A 15,916-nucleotide genomic window follows, 5' to 3' on the forward strand; every position below is an offset into this window, starting at 1 on the left:
ATCATGACAAAAAACTGTAACCCCTTAAATCACACTATCCTTGTAATTTGTTGCTGCTAGCCTTAACATTTAAATGATCTATTATCTTCATCTTTTCTGTGTAGACTACCGATAAGCCATGAAAATGCTTTGTTGAGGAAAGGCCTAGGCCCTACTGGCCTTTACTACATATCTATCTTGAAAGAGAGACATAGCCCTAGATATATGCTACAATATTTAGGCCTAAAGGTGATCCTTTTAGTCATATTCCAAATGTGCAGGTCATTTATCATTGGACCAGGGCCCATTGCATTTAAGATTATTCAACAACACAAACCTATACCCTAAAGCTAAAACCAGTTACGTAAATAGTTATCCCTCTGTTTGAGTCTATTCTGTTTAACACTCAGGGCAAGTAACTACCTCAGACATCGATTGATGCTTATTACGGGAAAATCGTCCAGTGGGGGGACTACGAGGGCACTCGTCCAGTAGGGGGACTACTTTCAAACACACATGCGTCAACGTCACATGACGTACGTAGACTTTCTCAACACACTGAGATAAACAGTTTGGTCCAAATAACGACTAAAGAAGTTTGCAGAAGAACGTGTTTCTTTTGAATCCAGTTGATTTTTTCAGTTTCATGAACGACACTGGACAGTTGTGGTAAAATTGACCAACCTACCCATTTCACAGCCATTGCGATATTTCCTCTAGACGTGAAAGGAGGCGCATATACACAGGTTACGCACATTGAATATCTTTGTGTTGCTTGGTGTGTCACAAATATTGTTGTGACAGGCGACTGCGGCAGAGTGAGTAAGCAACAGTGGTCATCTCATCACAAAAAGTAGTAGTATTAAGGTTCTTTCTGGTCAAATTATTTTATTTTTAAAAACGAACGATGTCGAAGTCCTGTTGTGTATACTGCACCGGAGTGCTTTGTATACTTCTTTTAATTGCGGGGATATCCATGGAGTTGTTGCAGATCTTTCCAAATACCGTGTACAATAGGATTAAATCGGTGAGTTGACATAATTTCTGCCTGAGCTGCAGGTTAGGCTATCGTTTTAGTGTTTTGTCGTTTGTTACATTTTACATGTTAGCTGGTAGCTAAAGTTGAGGAGTGGATGTATTGTATATTAGCGAGCGCATACATGGCAGGTCGCACATGATCTGTTTAACTTGGCTAACATTAGCTTTACAAGCTAAGCGCTCATATAGTCAGATTTTCCAGAGCAGTGTAAACTTATATGTTGAGTTCTGACACTAACGCATCATTCCTGACTGAGTGATCTTTTGCTCCACAGGAGGTGGTGTTAAAGAAGGGCACAGATGCATTTGCCGCCTGGGAGAACCCGCCTCCGCCCGTTTATATGCAATTTTACATGTTTAATTTGACCAATCCCATAGAGGTTTTGGCTGGGAATAAACCTGCTGTGGTCGAATTGGGACCTTATACCTATAGGTGAGTCTGGAATGTAAGTTACCTCTGCGATCTTAAAACAGGACCTACCATCCAGGTCACAAGTTTATGTTGTGCAACTACAGTCATGGGATTGAGTGTTAAGGAGTGTTGTCTGGTTTAACAAGTGAAAATACTACCCTGCAACCTAGAACTGATGAAATGGTTTTCTCCCCATAGTTTATGGTGGGACCATGAAGATAAGATGTATCACATGTCCTATTCATCTTAGACAACATAATGCCATCTTTAAGTCATAGCAGTATGGTGGACAAATGGGGCGGAAACACAATTGAGCTGGGATGATTACACTGGCATGTAGTGCAGACTGTGGCTTTACTGTGTCTACATGTGTTTGAGCAGGAAACCTATCCTAAACTAGCCCCAGAGTCTGCCCTTGTCACACTGTTTCATTCTCTGTGTTGTTGTTTCAGGGAATACCGCCCAATGCTAAATGTGACTTTCTTGGAGAATGGCACCAAAGTGGAAGCAGTCAATCCTAAGACTTATGTGTTTGAGGCCAGCATGTCCAGAGGAGCAGAGACGGATCTCATCAGAACCGTCAATATTCCAGCAATGGTGAAGCTTCTACATGTACACATACACACAACTACCCACACGGGTTAGGACACACCACTGAAGGTCCCGATCGTTGAAATGAAGCAATTGTATTGAAACATACGGATGTGCTCTTAAGAAAGAGGAAAGCTGTTTTATATTACTAGTTATGAATAAGATTAAGAGCATTAGTGTGTTCTTAATTATTTTGTAAAATACATTCTTTTTGGGGCCAGGGTGTCGTATTGACTGATATTTTACACTTTAACTGACCCAGACCCTGGGATGGAATGCTTTATATACGCTAATGTAAAATAGCCTGTAATGACATAAAGGTTGTCAACATCGCCTTTATAGAGGCTTTATAGAGTCTTTCAGAAGTCAAGTACTGTTGTGATATATCAAATAATATGATGGGTTTGTGGTTGCTCTTGCAGACGGTGATGGAGAAGGTGAAGGACACCATCATCAGCGGTCTAATCGCAAACTACATGAAAGGGGAGGGCATTGGCCTTTTCACCACGGTCTCGGTGGGGGACCTGCTCTGGGGGTACGAGGACAAGCTCCTGGAGGCCGCGAAAGCCTTTGACCCCACACTTGACAGTGTGTTTGGACTCTTCTATAAGGTGGGGACTCTCCTGGTACTGGCAGACAGATGCTCTTTTGTAAGGAGACATTTGGTGTGTTCATGACACATTCTCAGCTGCGTAGGCTCACCACTCCTCTGTCCTGGAGCTTGTGAAAGAGCCTGGTGATGATGCAGCGCTCTCAGTGCGCTCATGAGATGGGTTCGGACAGCAGACCACAGCTCACTACATGTGGGACAGAAATTCCATGAAATAAGTAGACAGCTGTGCCTTACACTTTATAATATAAAATAATTTGATTTGGAATAGAAATGATCCCTTTTTAAATCACACTATAGTAGATAAACCAGATATAAACTTTATAGTGTTTATCTTCTATAGTGTGATTTAAAAAGTGATCATTTCTACTCCAAATTGAAAATCTTTATTCAAACTTTTGATGCTAAAATGGTGTGTGGTCTGTATTTCAGATGAACGCGACAGACGATGGTGACTATGTGTTCTACAGTGGGTCTCAGAATTACCAAGACTTTTCCAGAGTGGCTTTGTGGAAAGGCCAAAGGTATGTCAAAGTGTCAAACACTGTTCACTGTGATCAAATTGTATCTGTGAGCTTTGTGCTCAGACAACAAGAAATGGCTGTGTTGGTATGTGTTATCTGGTCTCTTCTCATCAAGAGGTCTTTGTCTCCTCCTTGTTTAGCTGACTGTGCTTTATTTGTTCCTCATCAGTTCCCTGGACTGGTGGACCTCTGATGAATGCAATATGATCAATGGAACCAACGGCGCCTCCTTCCACCCCCTTATCAACAAGAACGAGACCCTCTCCATGTTCTCCTCAGATCTCTGCAGGTATTCAGTGTTTCCATGACTCCGCCACCACTAGCTGCCTCTGTTCTACCACTCCTCTTTGTCTTTCTGTGACAGTGGGTCTCCTGTTCCAAAGCTTTATAAGATAACAAGATGAAATGCCTGTTATTGAGGAGTTTGGTTGGTGATGTCTGTGTATGCATCTGTGTGATAAAGAGGTCCTGTAAGGTTAAAGTACCTCTCACTTATTTGGCTCCCATCCTCATTAAACACTACGGGAGCATCTGTGTGCACTGAACTCTGTGTGCTGGATTAAGGAAGTTATTCAGGCTATTGTGATATGGATTGCTAAATTAACTGACATTTGAGTACGTGACAATTTGAAGCAATAGGAGTCTGTTTGGCAAGTCTGTTAACGTTATGTTCGCTTTAAGGCTGTTGCTTTTTTTTGCTTGTGGGTCCACACACATTTTCAGTTGGAATGTGTGACATCTGGCCCAAGGTGGAAGGGCCCCTCTGCTTTCTTCACATCTGTCAGCCTACAATTTAAAACTAGATGTAACACCAGCCGCCCTGGTGCGGCAATCCACACAGCAAGAAGCAACTCACAGTCCAAAACTTTATTTGATTGCCAAGTATTTATATAGGCAAATATAGGTATAATCTGTAGATATAATCTGCATTATGATGGCATCAACAACATATCCAATCTGCTATTTAATTTTGTGCAATTTGCAATAAAATGATGCAATGCAATTGCAATTTCCTTTCCAGGCATAACCACGAAAAAATGGTTACAAGTAGGCTACAAACTGTTAATTAACCAGACTTTTATTGGGGGAAAAAGGGTATTCCAAATCTGAAGCTCCCTGATCATTGCTAGAAGCCCTCGGAAACACTTATAATCTGAATCTGAAAATCTAGCTGGGGGGGGGCCTAACTGAATATTCTGTCAGGGGGTTCAGAATTCTTAGTAGTGCCCATCTCACTGACACACACACACACACACACACACACACACACACACACACACACACACACACACACACACTAATCATTCAAAGACATAGAGGACCTCACAGGTGATGCAAAACATCAACTTAAAGCAAAACAATTTTTGGGACTATAGCCCCGAGTGATTGGACCCAACACCGCCACTGGATCAGGCCAGCTCTAGACCAGTAGCATTCATTCATTCATTCATTCATTCATTCATTCATTCATTCATTCATTCATTGTTGAGCTGTTGCCCAAAAAGCACTTTGAGTTTACCCCACCTCAGGGGACACTAGCATGAAGGGACACAGCCACCTATAGTCCTGTGGTCCTATAGTCTGTATCAGCCATGTGGGGCTACAATCATGCCAAGTGTCATGTGGATGGGTGAAGTCTCAGTACAGTATATGATATTGTGTCATGTGGATGGGTGAAGTCTCAGTACAGTATATGATATTGTGTCATGTGGATGGGTGAAGTCTCAGTACAGTATATGATATTGTGTCATGTGGATGGGTGAAGTCTCAGTACAGTATATGATATTGTGTCATGTGGATGGGTGAAGTCTCAGTACAGTATATGATATTGTGTCATGTGGATGGGTGAAGTCTCAGTACAGTATATGATATTGTGTCATGTGGATGGGTGAAGTCTCAGTACAGTATATGATATTATCAACCAAAAATTGGTGTGGGGGAAAAAAAACAAAAAACAAACACACATCACTCTGCACTGGCGGTCATGACGAGACATAGCGGAATGAAAATATGTGATCAGTCAAACCAAAAAAAGATCTTAATATGCTTGAATGATGAAGAAAATAATGATGATTAATGATGACATTTTATGTAGACCTGTGTTAATGTAGGTACAAATCATTGCAACAACCCGAATGGTTAGTTGTTGCTTCTCCGATGACTATTCCATACAGAAGAATTAATGTTTTGATTGACTGAAGTCACTTCATTTCTTAGGTGCTGTATATAACAACAGGTCCTTTAAGTAGTAAGAGGTGATGCTGCTGTGTCATCAGTAACTGACATCTCTTTAAAGTGATGTGTGAGGGAGTGAGCAAGCACATCGTTTCTCATGTATGTCTGTCCTTCATTCCTCCATCCTCCTTGCACTCCTTTCTCATTTCCTTCACGGTTTCCACTGAGAGGCTGGTCAGGTTTATTATGAGGAACGTCATGTCTGCAACACCTTGTAAAGCAGCAACCACTATGGCATGCATATTTATCTCTGGCTTTGACGTAGGTTACATATCCAACCAGGAAAATTGGGTACATCATGGAGGACCAATCAAAGGCCTCTCTGCTGTGATTCTACTTTTGCTAGACTCTTTTTAAACCTTCCTTCTCTCTCCCAGGTCCCTGTATGCTGTCTTTGAGAAGGAGTTGTGGGTGAAGAACCTGCCAGCCTACCGTTTTGTGCCGCCAAGTGAGGTCTTTGCCAATCTGACCATTAATCCAGGCAATGCAGGTTTCTGTGTCCCTGCCGGGAACTGCTTAGGGTCTGGCCTTCTCAACGTCAGTCCCTGCAAGCAGGGTAAGCAGAAGTGTGTGTGTGTGTGTGTGTGGGTGTGTATGTGTGTGAAAGGGTGAGCCTTGTGACTGGAAGTGAATCATCTGGGGCCAGCTGAAAAGAGCTGAGCGGTGAGAGTTTGTCATAGGGTTTTGGCAGTAGAGTTGACAATAGAAAACGTATCGTGACCATGATGTTAGAACATATAGACCGTTGTATTTGTCATGAATTTAGGTTCTTCTCCAGTTCATGTTTTACAGAGTTGAGATGACCCTAGCATGTTGATGGCCTGGCGCTCCACAGCGCATCACGACTTGATTACATTTGACAATCTGTCTCTCTTTTTTTTAGGGATCTCAAAACATACTTACAAATGAATTAGCTCACACTATTTGGCGGTTACGTCCCCGTGGCAACTCAGTATGTTCTTCTCTGTGCTCACTCTATAGGTGCCCCAATTATCATGTCCTCACCGCATTTCTATCAGGCCGATGAGAAGTTTGTGGAGGACGTCATCGGCATGAAACCCAAGAAGGAATACCATGAGACTGCTATCGACTTAAACCCGGTACTGACCACTAGAGGGCACTGTAACATTACCATTAGTTAGAGCAACTTCACGCCCCACATGCAAACCCTGTGGGAAATGAATTGAAGAAAATAAGAACTAAATGAAATACTGAAATTGAGGACATTTTTACTAAAATGAATGAAATCATCTGCTAGCCCAATAAAGTCAGTAAAATAGGTAACATTTCTGTTACAAAGAAGGTACCCTTGTACGTCGCTTTGGACAAAAGCGTCTGCTAAATGACTAAATGTAAATGTAATGTAAATGTAAGGTGATCTGAAAGTAAAGCTAAACTGAAAATGCGCAGGTCAAAACTAATCTCACTAAAATCAAATTGAACTTTGTTTGCGTTTAGATATAAGATGATAAGCCTTGATAAGAACAGCGTTTTTTGCGCTGAAGGTGGATCAGGCCGATGTTTGGGAGCTCAGAGTGTCCAGTCGGTGGAGATAAGCAGCGGTTTATGGAGTTGTTTGTGATGAGGGAGATGTGGCCACATGGCACCCGGGCACTGGGACTGGGGAGATAACCTATCTATGTGTCCTGTGGCACAGCAGTCACTGACACAGCAGGTGCTAACCTCATTCTTCAAGCTACTGTATGACTATGGAGCAGGAGGGGTCTGCACACGGTAGGGAAAGAGAGGGAGACTCATTGGAATGGATGACATGAGCAGTTTGCAAGAGCTGAGGACGAGAGAGGTATTCTGTGAAAGTCTAGATGTAGTGAGGGAGAAAGAGAAGTTCACAAGAATCGGATGAACAGCCCCGGGTGACAGTCAAACACTAGGTTGAGGTAGTTACATTTACATTTACATTTAGTCATTTAGCAGACGCTTTTGTCCAAAGCGACATACAAGGGAGAGAACAGTCATGCCAAGAGCAATACAAAAACCTGGTGTAACAATAAATACTACTTTACATAAGAAATAGAAAAACGACCTAGAAAGGAAAAAGAAGTGCAGGAATTTAACTGCTGAAGTGCAAGTTAAGCACTAGTCAAGGTGCCAGTTAGGAAGGGAGGTAGAGAGGGTAGAGAGGGACGCCCCTGTTGTTGTTACCAATGTCCAGAACTTTTTGAATGATATTTCCATATTGTGGTGTTCTTCCGTGGATAGATACGTGCTTTTCTTCACAGTGGCTCACGTCATTTGCAGAGAGGGGCTTTTTAACTTTGGTTTTGTAGTTTCAGTTCCAACCACTGTCAACCACTGCAGACTGTGCTCACGTAAAGATGGCTGACTCACATCTCCAGCATGTTTACTAGACTCTTCTGAATTTGACTGGACTCTCTGATCAGCAGATAACACTAGAATAGGCCTGTCTGTCTGTCTGTCTGTCTGTGCAGTGGTCACAGTGGGAACGCTTCCAATAAGTGCCAAAGTTCAGCCGCTTCTGTCACAGCTGTGATATATTCCTAGAATAGGGAACAGGTACAGTCCTTAGGGTCGGAGGTCAGAGTGTGTGAATATACACAACATGTTACCCAAACCTGTGCTGTAGATCAGAGCAGCAGAGTGCTGTGTTGCAGCTTCCCTTCAAAAACCCAGTATATATAGAATTGGATATGCTTTGTGTTTAGTGTAGCCTTTCAAATGAAAAGATGTCCAGTTCTTCTCAGATGGTGACTGTTATGTCACATTGGGGATGACTGTGATGTTGAGTGAGTCAGACGTGCTGGGCTGACCCAGGGATGCGTGCTCATGTATGTGTGTATGTATGCCTGTCTGTCTGTCCCCAGCTCACAGGTATCGTGCTGCGCGCCGCCAAGAGAATGCAGGTGAATGTGATGGTAGAGAAGATCGATGGCTTCAGGTGAGTGACCTTTCACCTCTGTATGTAACAAAACAAATTGGACAGAGTTTCAAATTAACTAGGATGATGCTGGTCACACTATTCTAGATGTCAACAGAGATCTAAACAGTTTGCTCATCAACTTGTAGTTTGTTTGTTGTGTTAAATTGCAACATTGGCCTGAGAGTAGTGGACCCAGCACGGCACATCCCTAGGCTTGATCCTCTCTCCTCACTAGAGCAACCTGGGACAGTGCTGTACACCATATCCTCCTGGGAACCAAGACAAATGAACAGAATAGCTCAAAAGAGTACGCATGACAAACAAATGTCAACTACAGAGGACACAGGTCTATGGGTTGGTTCTCAGGAGGTTACGAAAGCAGAACTAGATTCCAGAACAACCTGTTGACCTCTGAACCTTGGTTCAACCCAGGTCCCTGGCCAAAGGTCCCGCTTCCCCTCCCTTGCTCACGTACCCTCTCTCCTCCATAGCAGGCGTGCAGGCTGGCAGCCATTCCTGATAAAAACACAATGAATCTGGGTTTCATGCTCAGATTGTTCGGGTCACAGATACAGACCTTTACTGACATTTATTTTAACCATTGAGACACGTATAAAAAATAGTAGTAATAGTAGAATTTAAAACCTTAAGAAACAGTCACACCTGAAATATATATATGTTATATGATTGGTTTCTGACCTAGTCATATTAGTATTTCTGTAGTCCTGAGCTGAAAAGGCCTTGGCCTTGTTGTGGTGTTGAGCCAAGGCAATATCAGTATGTGGTCTATGTTGTGTCAACACAGCAACATGTTTCTTGACACGTAAGCACAAAATGTTGCAGCAATTGCAAAACAGCGATGTCTCTGACCACGGCTTGGGAGTGTAATCTGTCCACCTATGTCCACCTGGTCCACCGGGTCCACCTGGCTCCCCTGCAGCTCAGCTGCCAATGCATGATGGGTGCACATGGGCATGGTGAGTCACACCTGCCCTGCTTGCCAGCCACAGTGATGTCATGGTTGCCATGGTCCTGACATGCATGAATCCAGCGTGGAAAAGCCTTTGCCCTACTTATTTGCTCTCTCTCTCTCTCTCACACTCTCTCTCACACACACTCTCTCTCACACTCTAACTCTCACTCTCACTCTCACTCTCTCACTCTCGCTCTCGCTCTCTCTCTCACACTCTCGCTCTCGCTCTCTCTCTCTCTCTTTCTCTCTCTCTCTCTCTCACACTCTCACTCTCACACTCACTTTCACTCTCTCTTTCTCACACTCTCACTCACTCTCTGTCTATCTCTCTCTCTCTCTCACTCTTACACTCTCACTCTCTCTCTCTCTCACACTCTCTCTCTCACACACACTCTCACTCTCTCACTCTCACTCTCACTCTCACTCTCTGTCTATCTCTCTCTCTCTCTCTCTCACCGCCTCAGTGCATAAATACCAATGGCCCGTATTTGGGTACATATATTTACACAGAAAACGTGGCCGTATGCTGACCTATTTCAGGCTGATGTTACAACGACCTTTCCTGTGCTTGTACTCGTGGGTTGTATCTGATTCACTCTTGAGGGAGCTCTTCTGTTGGTTTGACCATAACTGGGGGAGCAGATGCAGGATATTCAATTCCAATGGTTCATCTGTCATGAGGTCTGAGGGGGAATGCTGGTCCCATATATGTTGACAGTTCCCACAGGCGACGGACTGACTGACGGTCTTGTTTCCTAAAGCAGCATAGTGGGAAGTTTATTTGATTACCATGTTTTATACACATAGGTAATTGAAAGTGCATTACACCGTTACAGAAATAAACACATTCATTACAAAAATCTGAATGAATGAAGAACTTGGATAGTGAAGAAAAATGTTGTTTGTCTAAGTCAGGATTCTGGCAGCAGCATTTTGAATGGTCTATAGTTGTGTAAAATGTCATCCACCAAAGTATTGTTGTACTGTGTTGGGACCTCTGTTATCTGGTATTCAGATCTGTCACGATGTCAAGATATCCAGGGCACTGTCAGTCAGTTGTACTGCTGTATGACTTTGAACCAGTCAAAGTTCTTCAGCAATGTTGGATCCCGAAACTGATTACCCCCTCATATTGTTTATATCACCCTAAGTCAGTGCTGCCTGCCCCAGTTGCATAAGGGAGTGGATGTTCTTATTCCCCGGATTCATTACCTCCAGTAAGTTGGAGTAATGATGGGCCATGCCGCTGACTACACACACTTCCCTGTTCTTGATGGTCCATGAAATAAACTGTGTGCAAGGGTTATTTTGGCCACACATGTTCCTTCCCTTAATGGCTGTGATCCAACTCTGAGCTCCTCCCAGGATCAGCTGGAATTGTGGCTTTTTGTAATTTTTTTATTATTATACAATCCCTGGATGGTTCGTTGTTTTGTGCTACATCTTGGAGAAAACAGTGTGCTAACACGAGGGGAGATCAAATTATGTGATGAGTATACGGGGGTGAGAGTGGTGCAGGAAGCAGAGGAGCCGTTCAGCAGTCAGAAGGTTGCTACTTCAATCCTGACTCCTCACCAAGTGTCAAAGTGTCCTTGAGCAAGACACTGAACCCCCAACCGCTCCCAATGTGGAGGTTGGCACCTGAGATAGTAGCCTCCGGCATCAGTGTGTGAATGGGTAGATGTCTGAGGCATTCATCTGTAAAGCGCTTTCTATAAGTAGAAAGCGCTATATAAATGCTGTCCATTTACCACCGGGAAATTGTAACAGGAAAGGAAACCAAAAGACTCATAAACATATGGATGAGTGAGGATGTCTTTTAAGGACACGAGTTGACATCTTTTAAGGACACGAGTTGACACCAGTTTGCACTTCAATGCCAGCAGGGGATAATGGTGTTAACTGAGGATCATGACTGACCCTCAATGATTGTCTCTCACTGAACATTGGTAACATCACCACCACCAGTTTAAGAAAGGCTTCTGAAAAAAAGTCCAAGTTTTCCACCGTAACATTGACCTGGCTGAAGTTTTCTGCACACAGAGAGACCTCAGGAACTCTGGTAGAAATGAAGCAAACTTGAGCTCCAAAATCGTCTCAAGAGTACAGGAATGGAAGACATCCTGCTTGAACTGCCTGAATCTGTGCCAGTGGGCTGGCGTAAACTCTGCCCCACCCCACCCAACCACCCTATGGCCACTGCTGCCCCCTCCTCACCCCTTATGACCATGACACACGTCTCACCCCGTCCCCTTCCTCACCCCTTATGACCATGACACACGTCTCACCCCGTCCCCCTTCCCTTTGGGTTTCCCAACATAGTCCCACAGGCCGACTGAGCAGCCAAGGAGCTCTCGTGATGTGGGGACAGGGGGCCAATGCAACGCGTGTCCTCATCAACGGGGTCACCAGCCAAGCGTCATAACTATTTCGAAGAGTCTATTTTCACATGGCTTTGGCTGCTGTTCCACTGGGGCAGGCGGGAGGATAGAGGACGTGTCCTCTCGTGTTTGTGCTGCATTGGGCTCGGAAGGATGAGGCCAGTTGGCAGTATTTTGTAAACTCCCGTTAATATTTAGCATGCTCTGCGGGCCTTCCAGAGATAAGATTGTGGTCACTAAACAAATCAATCACATAAGCTGTTTTGGTTTGCTTGTGTTGTCTTTTTTCCTGTCCGATTGTATTTTGTTTCCATTAGTGTGTGTGTGTGTGTGTGTGTGTGTGTGCGCGCACGCATCGTTACTTCATATCTCCTAACAGCTTGTAAGATGAAGTGTGCACAGAAAGGATCAGATTCCAGTTTGAGATCAATTTGAAGCCTTTGCCAGTGTAATGTGACTCTGTGCTATGCAGTTTCCCCCTCACGCCCATACACACGTTTAACCCCCGTCAAACAGCTGGTGTCGCTGCTGTCATGCCATGGATGTTTCAACTCCATAAGGAATAGCACGGGTAGCAGGTCCACATCACTCAAGTCACACCAGGCACATAAAAGCTGGGATCTGGACCTGAGTTCTTAAATTACGTAACTCCTCCACCCATCCCTCCCAGATGCCATTTAGCGCAGGTCTATAAATACCCTTCACTGCAAAGAAATATCTGGGTTTAGGATGTAAATAGATCATTTGACCAATGTCAGCTGTACAATGTGGCCAAGCTTCTTGTCTGACTACCTCTTATATTTCACCAATTCCTTGATGCTTTTGTATTCTAGTAAGGACAGTAATGAGGAGATTCCATGAGCGATATATGACTAAACCAGCACGTTGTTTCTAATGTTTGGGTGTCCATAGAAATGTTTTTTTTGTTTTTTTCTATACAGTCAGACGGGTAATGTCAGCACCCTGGTGTTCCCTGTGATGTATCTCAATGAAGTAAGTATGCTTTTTAAGTTCACCCTGGTGTTCCCTGTGATGTATCTCAATGAAGTAAGTATGCTTTTTAAGTTCAGCCTAGACATGGAAACCCTCCAAGGGGCCTTCCTCTCATGTAGACCTTAAGTCATCCGTTGCTATTGTTCAAGGTCAGAAATCATTTGGCAATAGTTACTCGGCTGAAGGTCTCCCTGATTTATCGCCTGTCCCAGCATCCCTGAGGGGTTGGGAAAATACTGTGTTGGGCGTGGATAATAATAGAGTAGGACGGATGTTTCGAATAAACATCAACTTTGGCAATGTCCCAAACTATAAATATTCCCATTAGGGCATTGTTTCATGTTTGACACTAGTGTTTTGACGGTATACTATTACATTTGAATGTATACTGTATACATATATCTTGACTGTATTCACTAAGTGTATTAATCCCACAAACTGAATAATTACAAAATAAATCCTGTTTTTGCATTTATTTCTACCTGCAAATGTCCCACACCTGTTCTTTTCTGACATTAAATTCTTCATAGTGGCAAGAATTAGGTAAGCATTGTTTTGAGTAGAGCAGAGGTCACTTCATTCAACAATAACCTGCCTTATCAACCCACAGGATGTCTCCTTAATTCTTATTCCAGACCTCCCATTCAAAAAACATTTCCTCATGCGCTGCCAGATGTCTGTGACTTATCAGTTTCTTGCAGGAAGGATGGGCTGAGCACTCTCCATAGTATTTCAGCTTTTCCCAGCAATGTAAAGATATTGAGAGGATATCTAATCCTACGTCTCTTTGTGTTGGATGAGGTGTAAGATAAACATGGCTTCTGCCCTGATATCCCCATCATCTCTGTTTCTCCTCTCTGTGTAGAGTGACATCATCTCTGTGTAGAGTGACATCATCTCTGTGTCTCCTCTCTGTGTCTCCTCTCTGTGTAGAGTGTCGTCATCGATGACGCTTCGGCTAAGAAGCTCCGGAGCGTTGTGATCGTGAGCAACGTGGTGATCAACATCCCCTTCATGGTCGTGGGCCTGGGAATCCTCTTGGGGATTGTCTTCATGGTCCTCATGTGCAGGAAGAATACCCCAGAGGTGAGACCTGTCACATGACCACGGGTCTGTCCGTACGTGTCATTAGTCTGTGTCCTGTGACCTCGCAGAGGTCTTCACATGACGCTCACGTTTGTGGTGTGTGTAAGTGTGGTGGTGGTGGTGGTGGTGATGGTGTTGTGGTGAAGTTCATGACCCAGTGTTGTTGTCGTTCTACAGAGCTCCCCTGCAGAGCGCCAGGCCCTGCTGAAGCCCTAGCCAGAGAGAGCAAGTGGGCCCCTGGACTGACCTGGGTGAGCCTGCCTCAAAGGTAGCAGGCCAGCATCTGCAGCGCACTCTAAAACAAGCATGGCTTCATCCCCCTCCTTTCATCCTCCAAGGCTTACTTCATGACACTTCACCACGTACCCAGGGGTCCTTTCCTGTTTTGACCAGCCACTGATTTGAAAGCTATCCTTGGGCGAATGGTTGGACATCCAGAAGTGCACTAGGGCTTTTTACCTTTTTTGATTTGATGTTTTATGTTTCATGTTGGTAATCACTGATGTCTAGTGTATCTGTTTTTAAGAGGGAGAAGTACATACTAAATCATATGAGAGGGGTAGTCCATACTTTGGATATAAAGTGGGATATGTTTGCAGCGCTACTGATTTTAGTCTTTAACTTGATGTCTGAAATAGGACACAGTAATCCTGACCAGCTTGTTCGTTTTGTAGACCTGTGACGTTGGCTTTGGCTAACAGGGTCTTCCTCATCTGCCAGTGTTTCAGGATAGTGGGAGGTGAATGATTAGACAGGCAGTCCACGAGGTATGAGGCAATATTGCACTATGTGGCGTAGTAGTAACATATCTGGGTCAGATGGGAATCCTTAAATACCCCTTTAACCCATTAACCACTCACTTTTCTAACTAAATATAGCTTAGAAGATTCAGATGGACTTTCTTTGTTTTTTATATATTGAGCCGTTTTTTTAAGAATCTACTTTGTCTTCGTAGTTATCCTGTTCTTATATCAGCATTGGCCCACAATGGTTTGGGTGGATCTCCATTGAAGAGCATAACTCAGTATAGACTATAGGTATGGAATACAAGTTCAAGTTCAAGTTCAAGTATTTATTTGTCAGATGCACAGAAAAACAGAGTCAGACTGGGCACTGAAATTCTTAGGACAAGACACCGTACAACAAACTACCATAGCATAACATAAATAACATAACATAACATATAAGTACTATAGAACAGAGATTACACATATAATAAACATATAATAAATCTACAAAATAAATATTCAATACAATCTGCTAAACATATAATACACATATAGTAACCTATACTAACCTAATATACCTATACTAACCTAAAGACAAATCAAATGTGCCTGGTTTCAGGTAGTGCAATACAATTTATGAGTCACAAGCTTGTGTTCATACTTTGCTGAGAAACGAGATGAGGCTGTGCACTATAGATATTCTTCAACATTACAAGCAGTGCAGAAACACATTTTATGCCTGTAATTTGGTATGACTGAGAAACATTGTGTCATAGTTTGATTACATTCTCTCTCACGTTTTAGTCACTGAGAATTGGGATGTTCAATCTATACTACTATATTTCCATAGTGAATCCACAAAGGGTGCCACTGACTCTGTCCTTTTTTAGAGTAGCATCGCTGGTAGAAGCAGAGAGTTAGGTAAATATGGCCCCTTAATAACCTTTTAATTTGCCGTGAAGAGTTGTATTATTGACTTGATTTAAAAGTCTAACATAAAATGATCTCACGGCTTGCAGTGTCAGCGACTTAATGTATATGTTGAAGGATGTAGGAAGGAAGCTGTGGTCATGCTCAACCCCCGAAATATGCAACACCCAACTGCTCCAATGTGCCATGACCAGTGGCATAGAAAGCCAAGAGTTAGGAAGGAAATACTTTCTGGCACCTTCTGTGTGGATCAATAAGTCATACACAGTTGTATGGATCAATAAGTCACACACAGTTGTATGGATCAATAAGTCACACACAGTTGTATGGATCAATAAGTCACACACAGTTGTATGGATCAATAAGTCACACACAGTTGTGTGGATCAATAAGTCATACACAGTTGAGCGTGTTTCCTCTCCGTGCTCCAGTCTCTTAAGAAGGGTTATAGATATTACAGAACAACGGACTTTAGGAAGTCATTCCCAGAAGTGTCTTGTATTCAATCATTCGGTTTCCTGTAGTAATTCAGGGGTT

At 43.2% G+C, this 15,916-nt stretch overlaps 1 protein-coding gene across 1 annotated transcript; it reads left to right on the plus strand.

The window, feature by feature from the left end:
* The first annotated feature begins 539 nt into the window (after window positions 1-539).
* scarb2c (scavenger receptor class B, member 2c) lies at window positions 540-13,970 on the plus strand. The gene is made up of 12 exons (XM_012830030.3): window positions 540-1,006; window positions 1,293-1,450; window positions 1,882-2,026; window positions 2,443-2,631; window positions 3,063-3,154; window positions 3,324-3,443; window positions 5,767-5,945; window positions 6,371-6,489; window positions 8,233-8,306; window positions 12,584-12,635; window positions 13,569-13,721; window positions 13,899-13,970. The coding sequence occupies exons 1-12, from the start codon at window positions 887-889 to the stop codon at window positions 13,935-13,937; spliced, it is 1,440 nt and encodes a 479-aa protein (XP_012685484.1). The 5' UTR covers window positions 540-886; the 3' UTR covers window positions 13,938-13,970.
* The last annotated feature ends 1,946 nt before the right edge of the window (window positions 13,971-15,916 follow it).

Source organism: Clupea harengus, chromosome 12 (genome assembly GCF_900700415.2).
Source record: "Clupea harengus chromosome 12, Ch_v2.0.2, whole genome shotgun sequence".
Lineage (NCBI taxonomy): Eukaryota > Metazoa > Chordata > Actinopteri > Clupeiformes > Clupeidae > Clupea > Clupea harengus.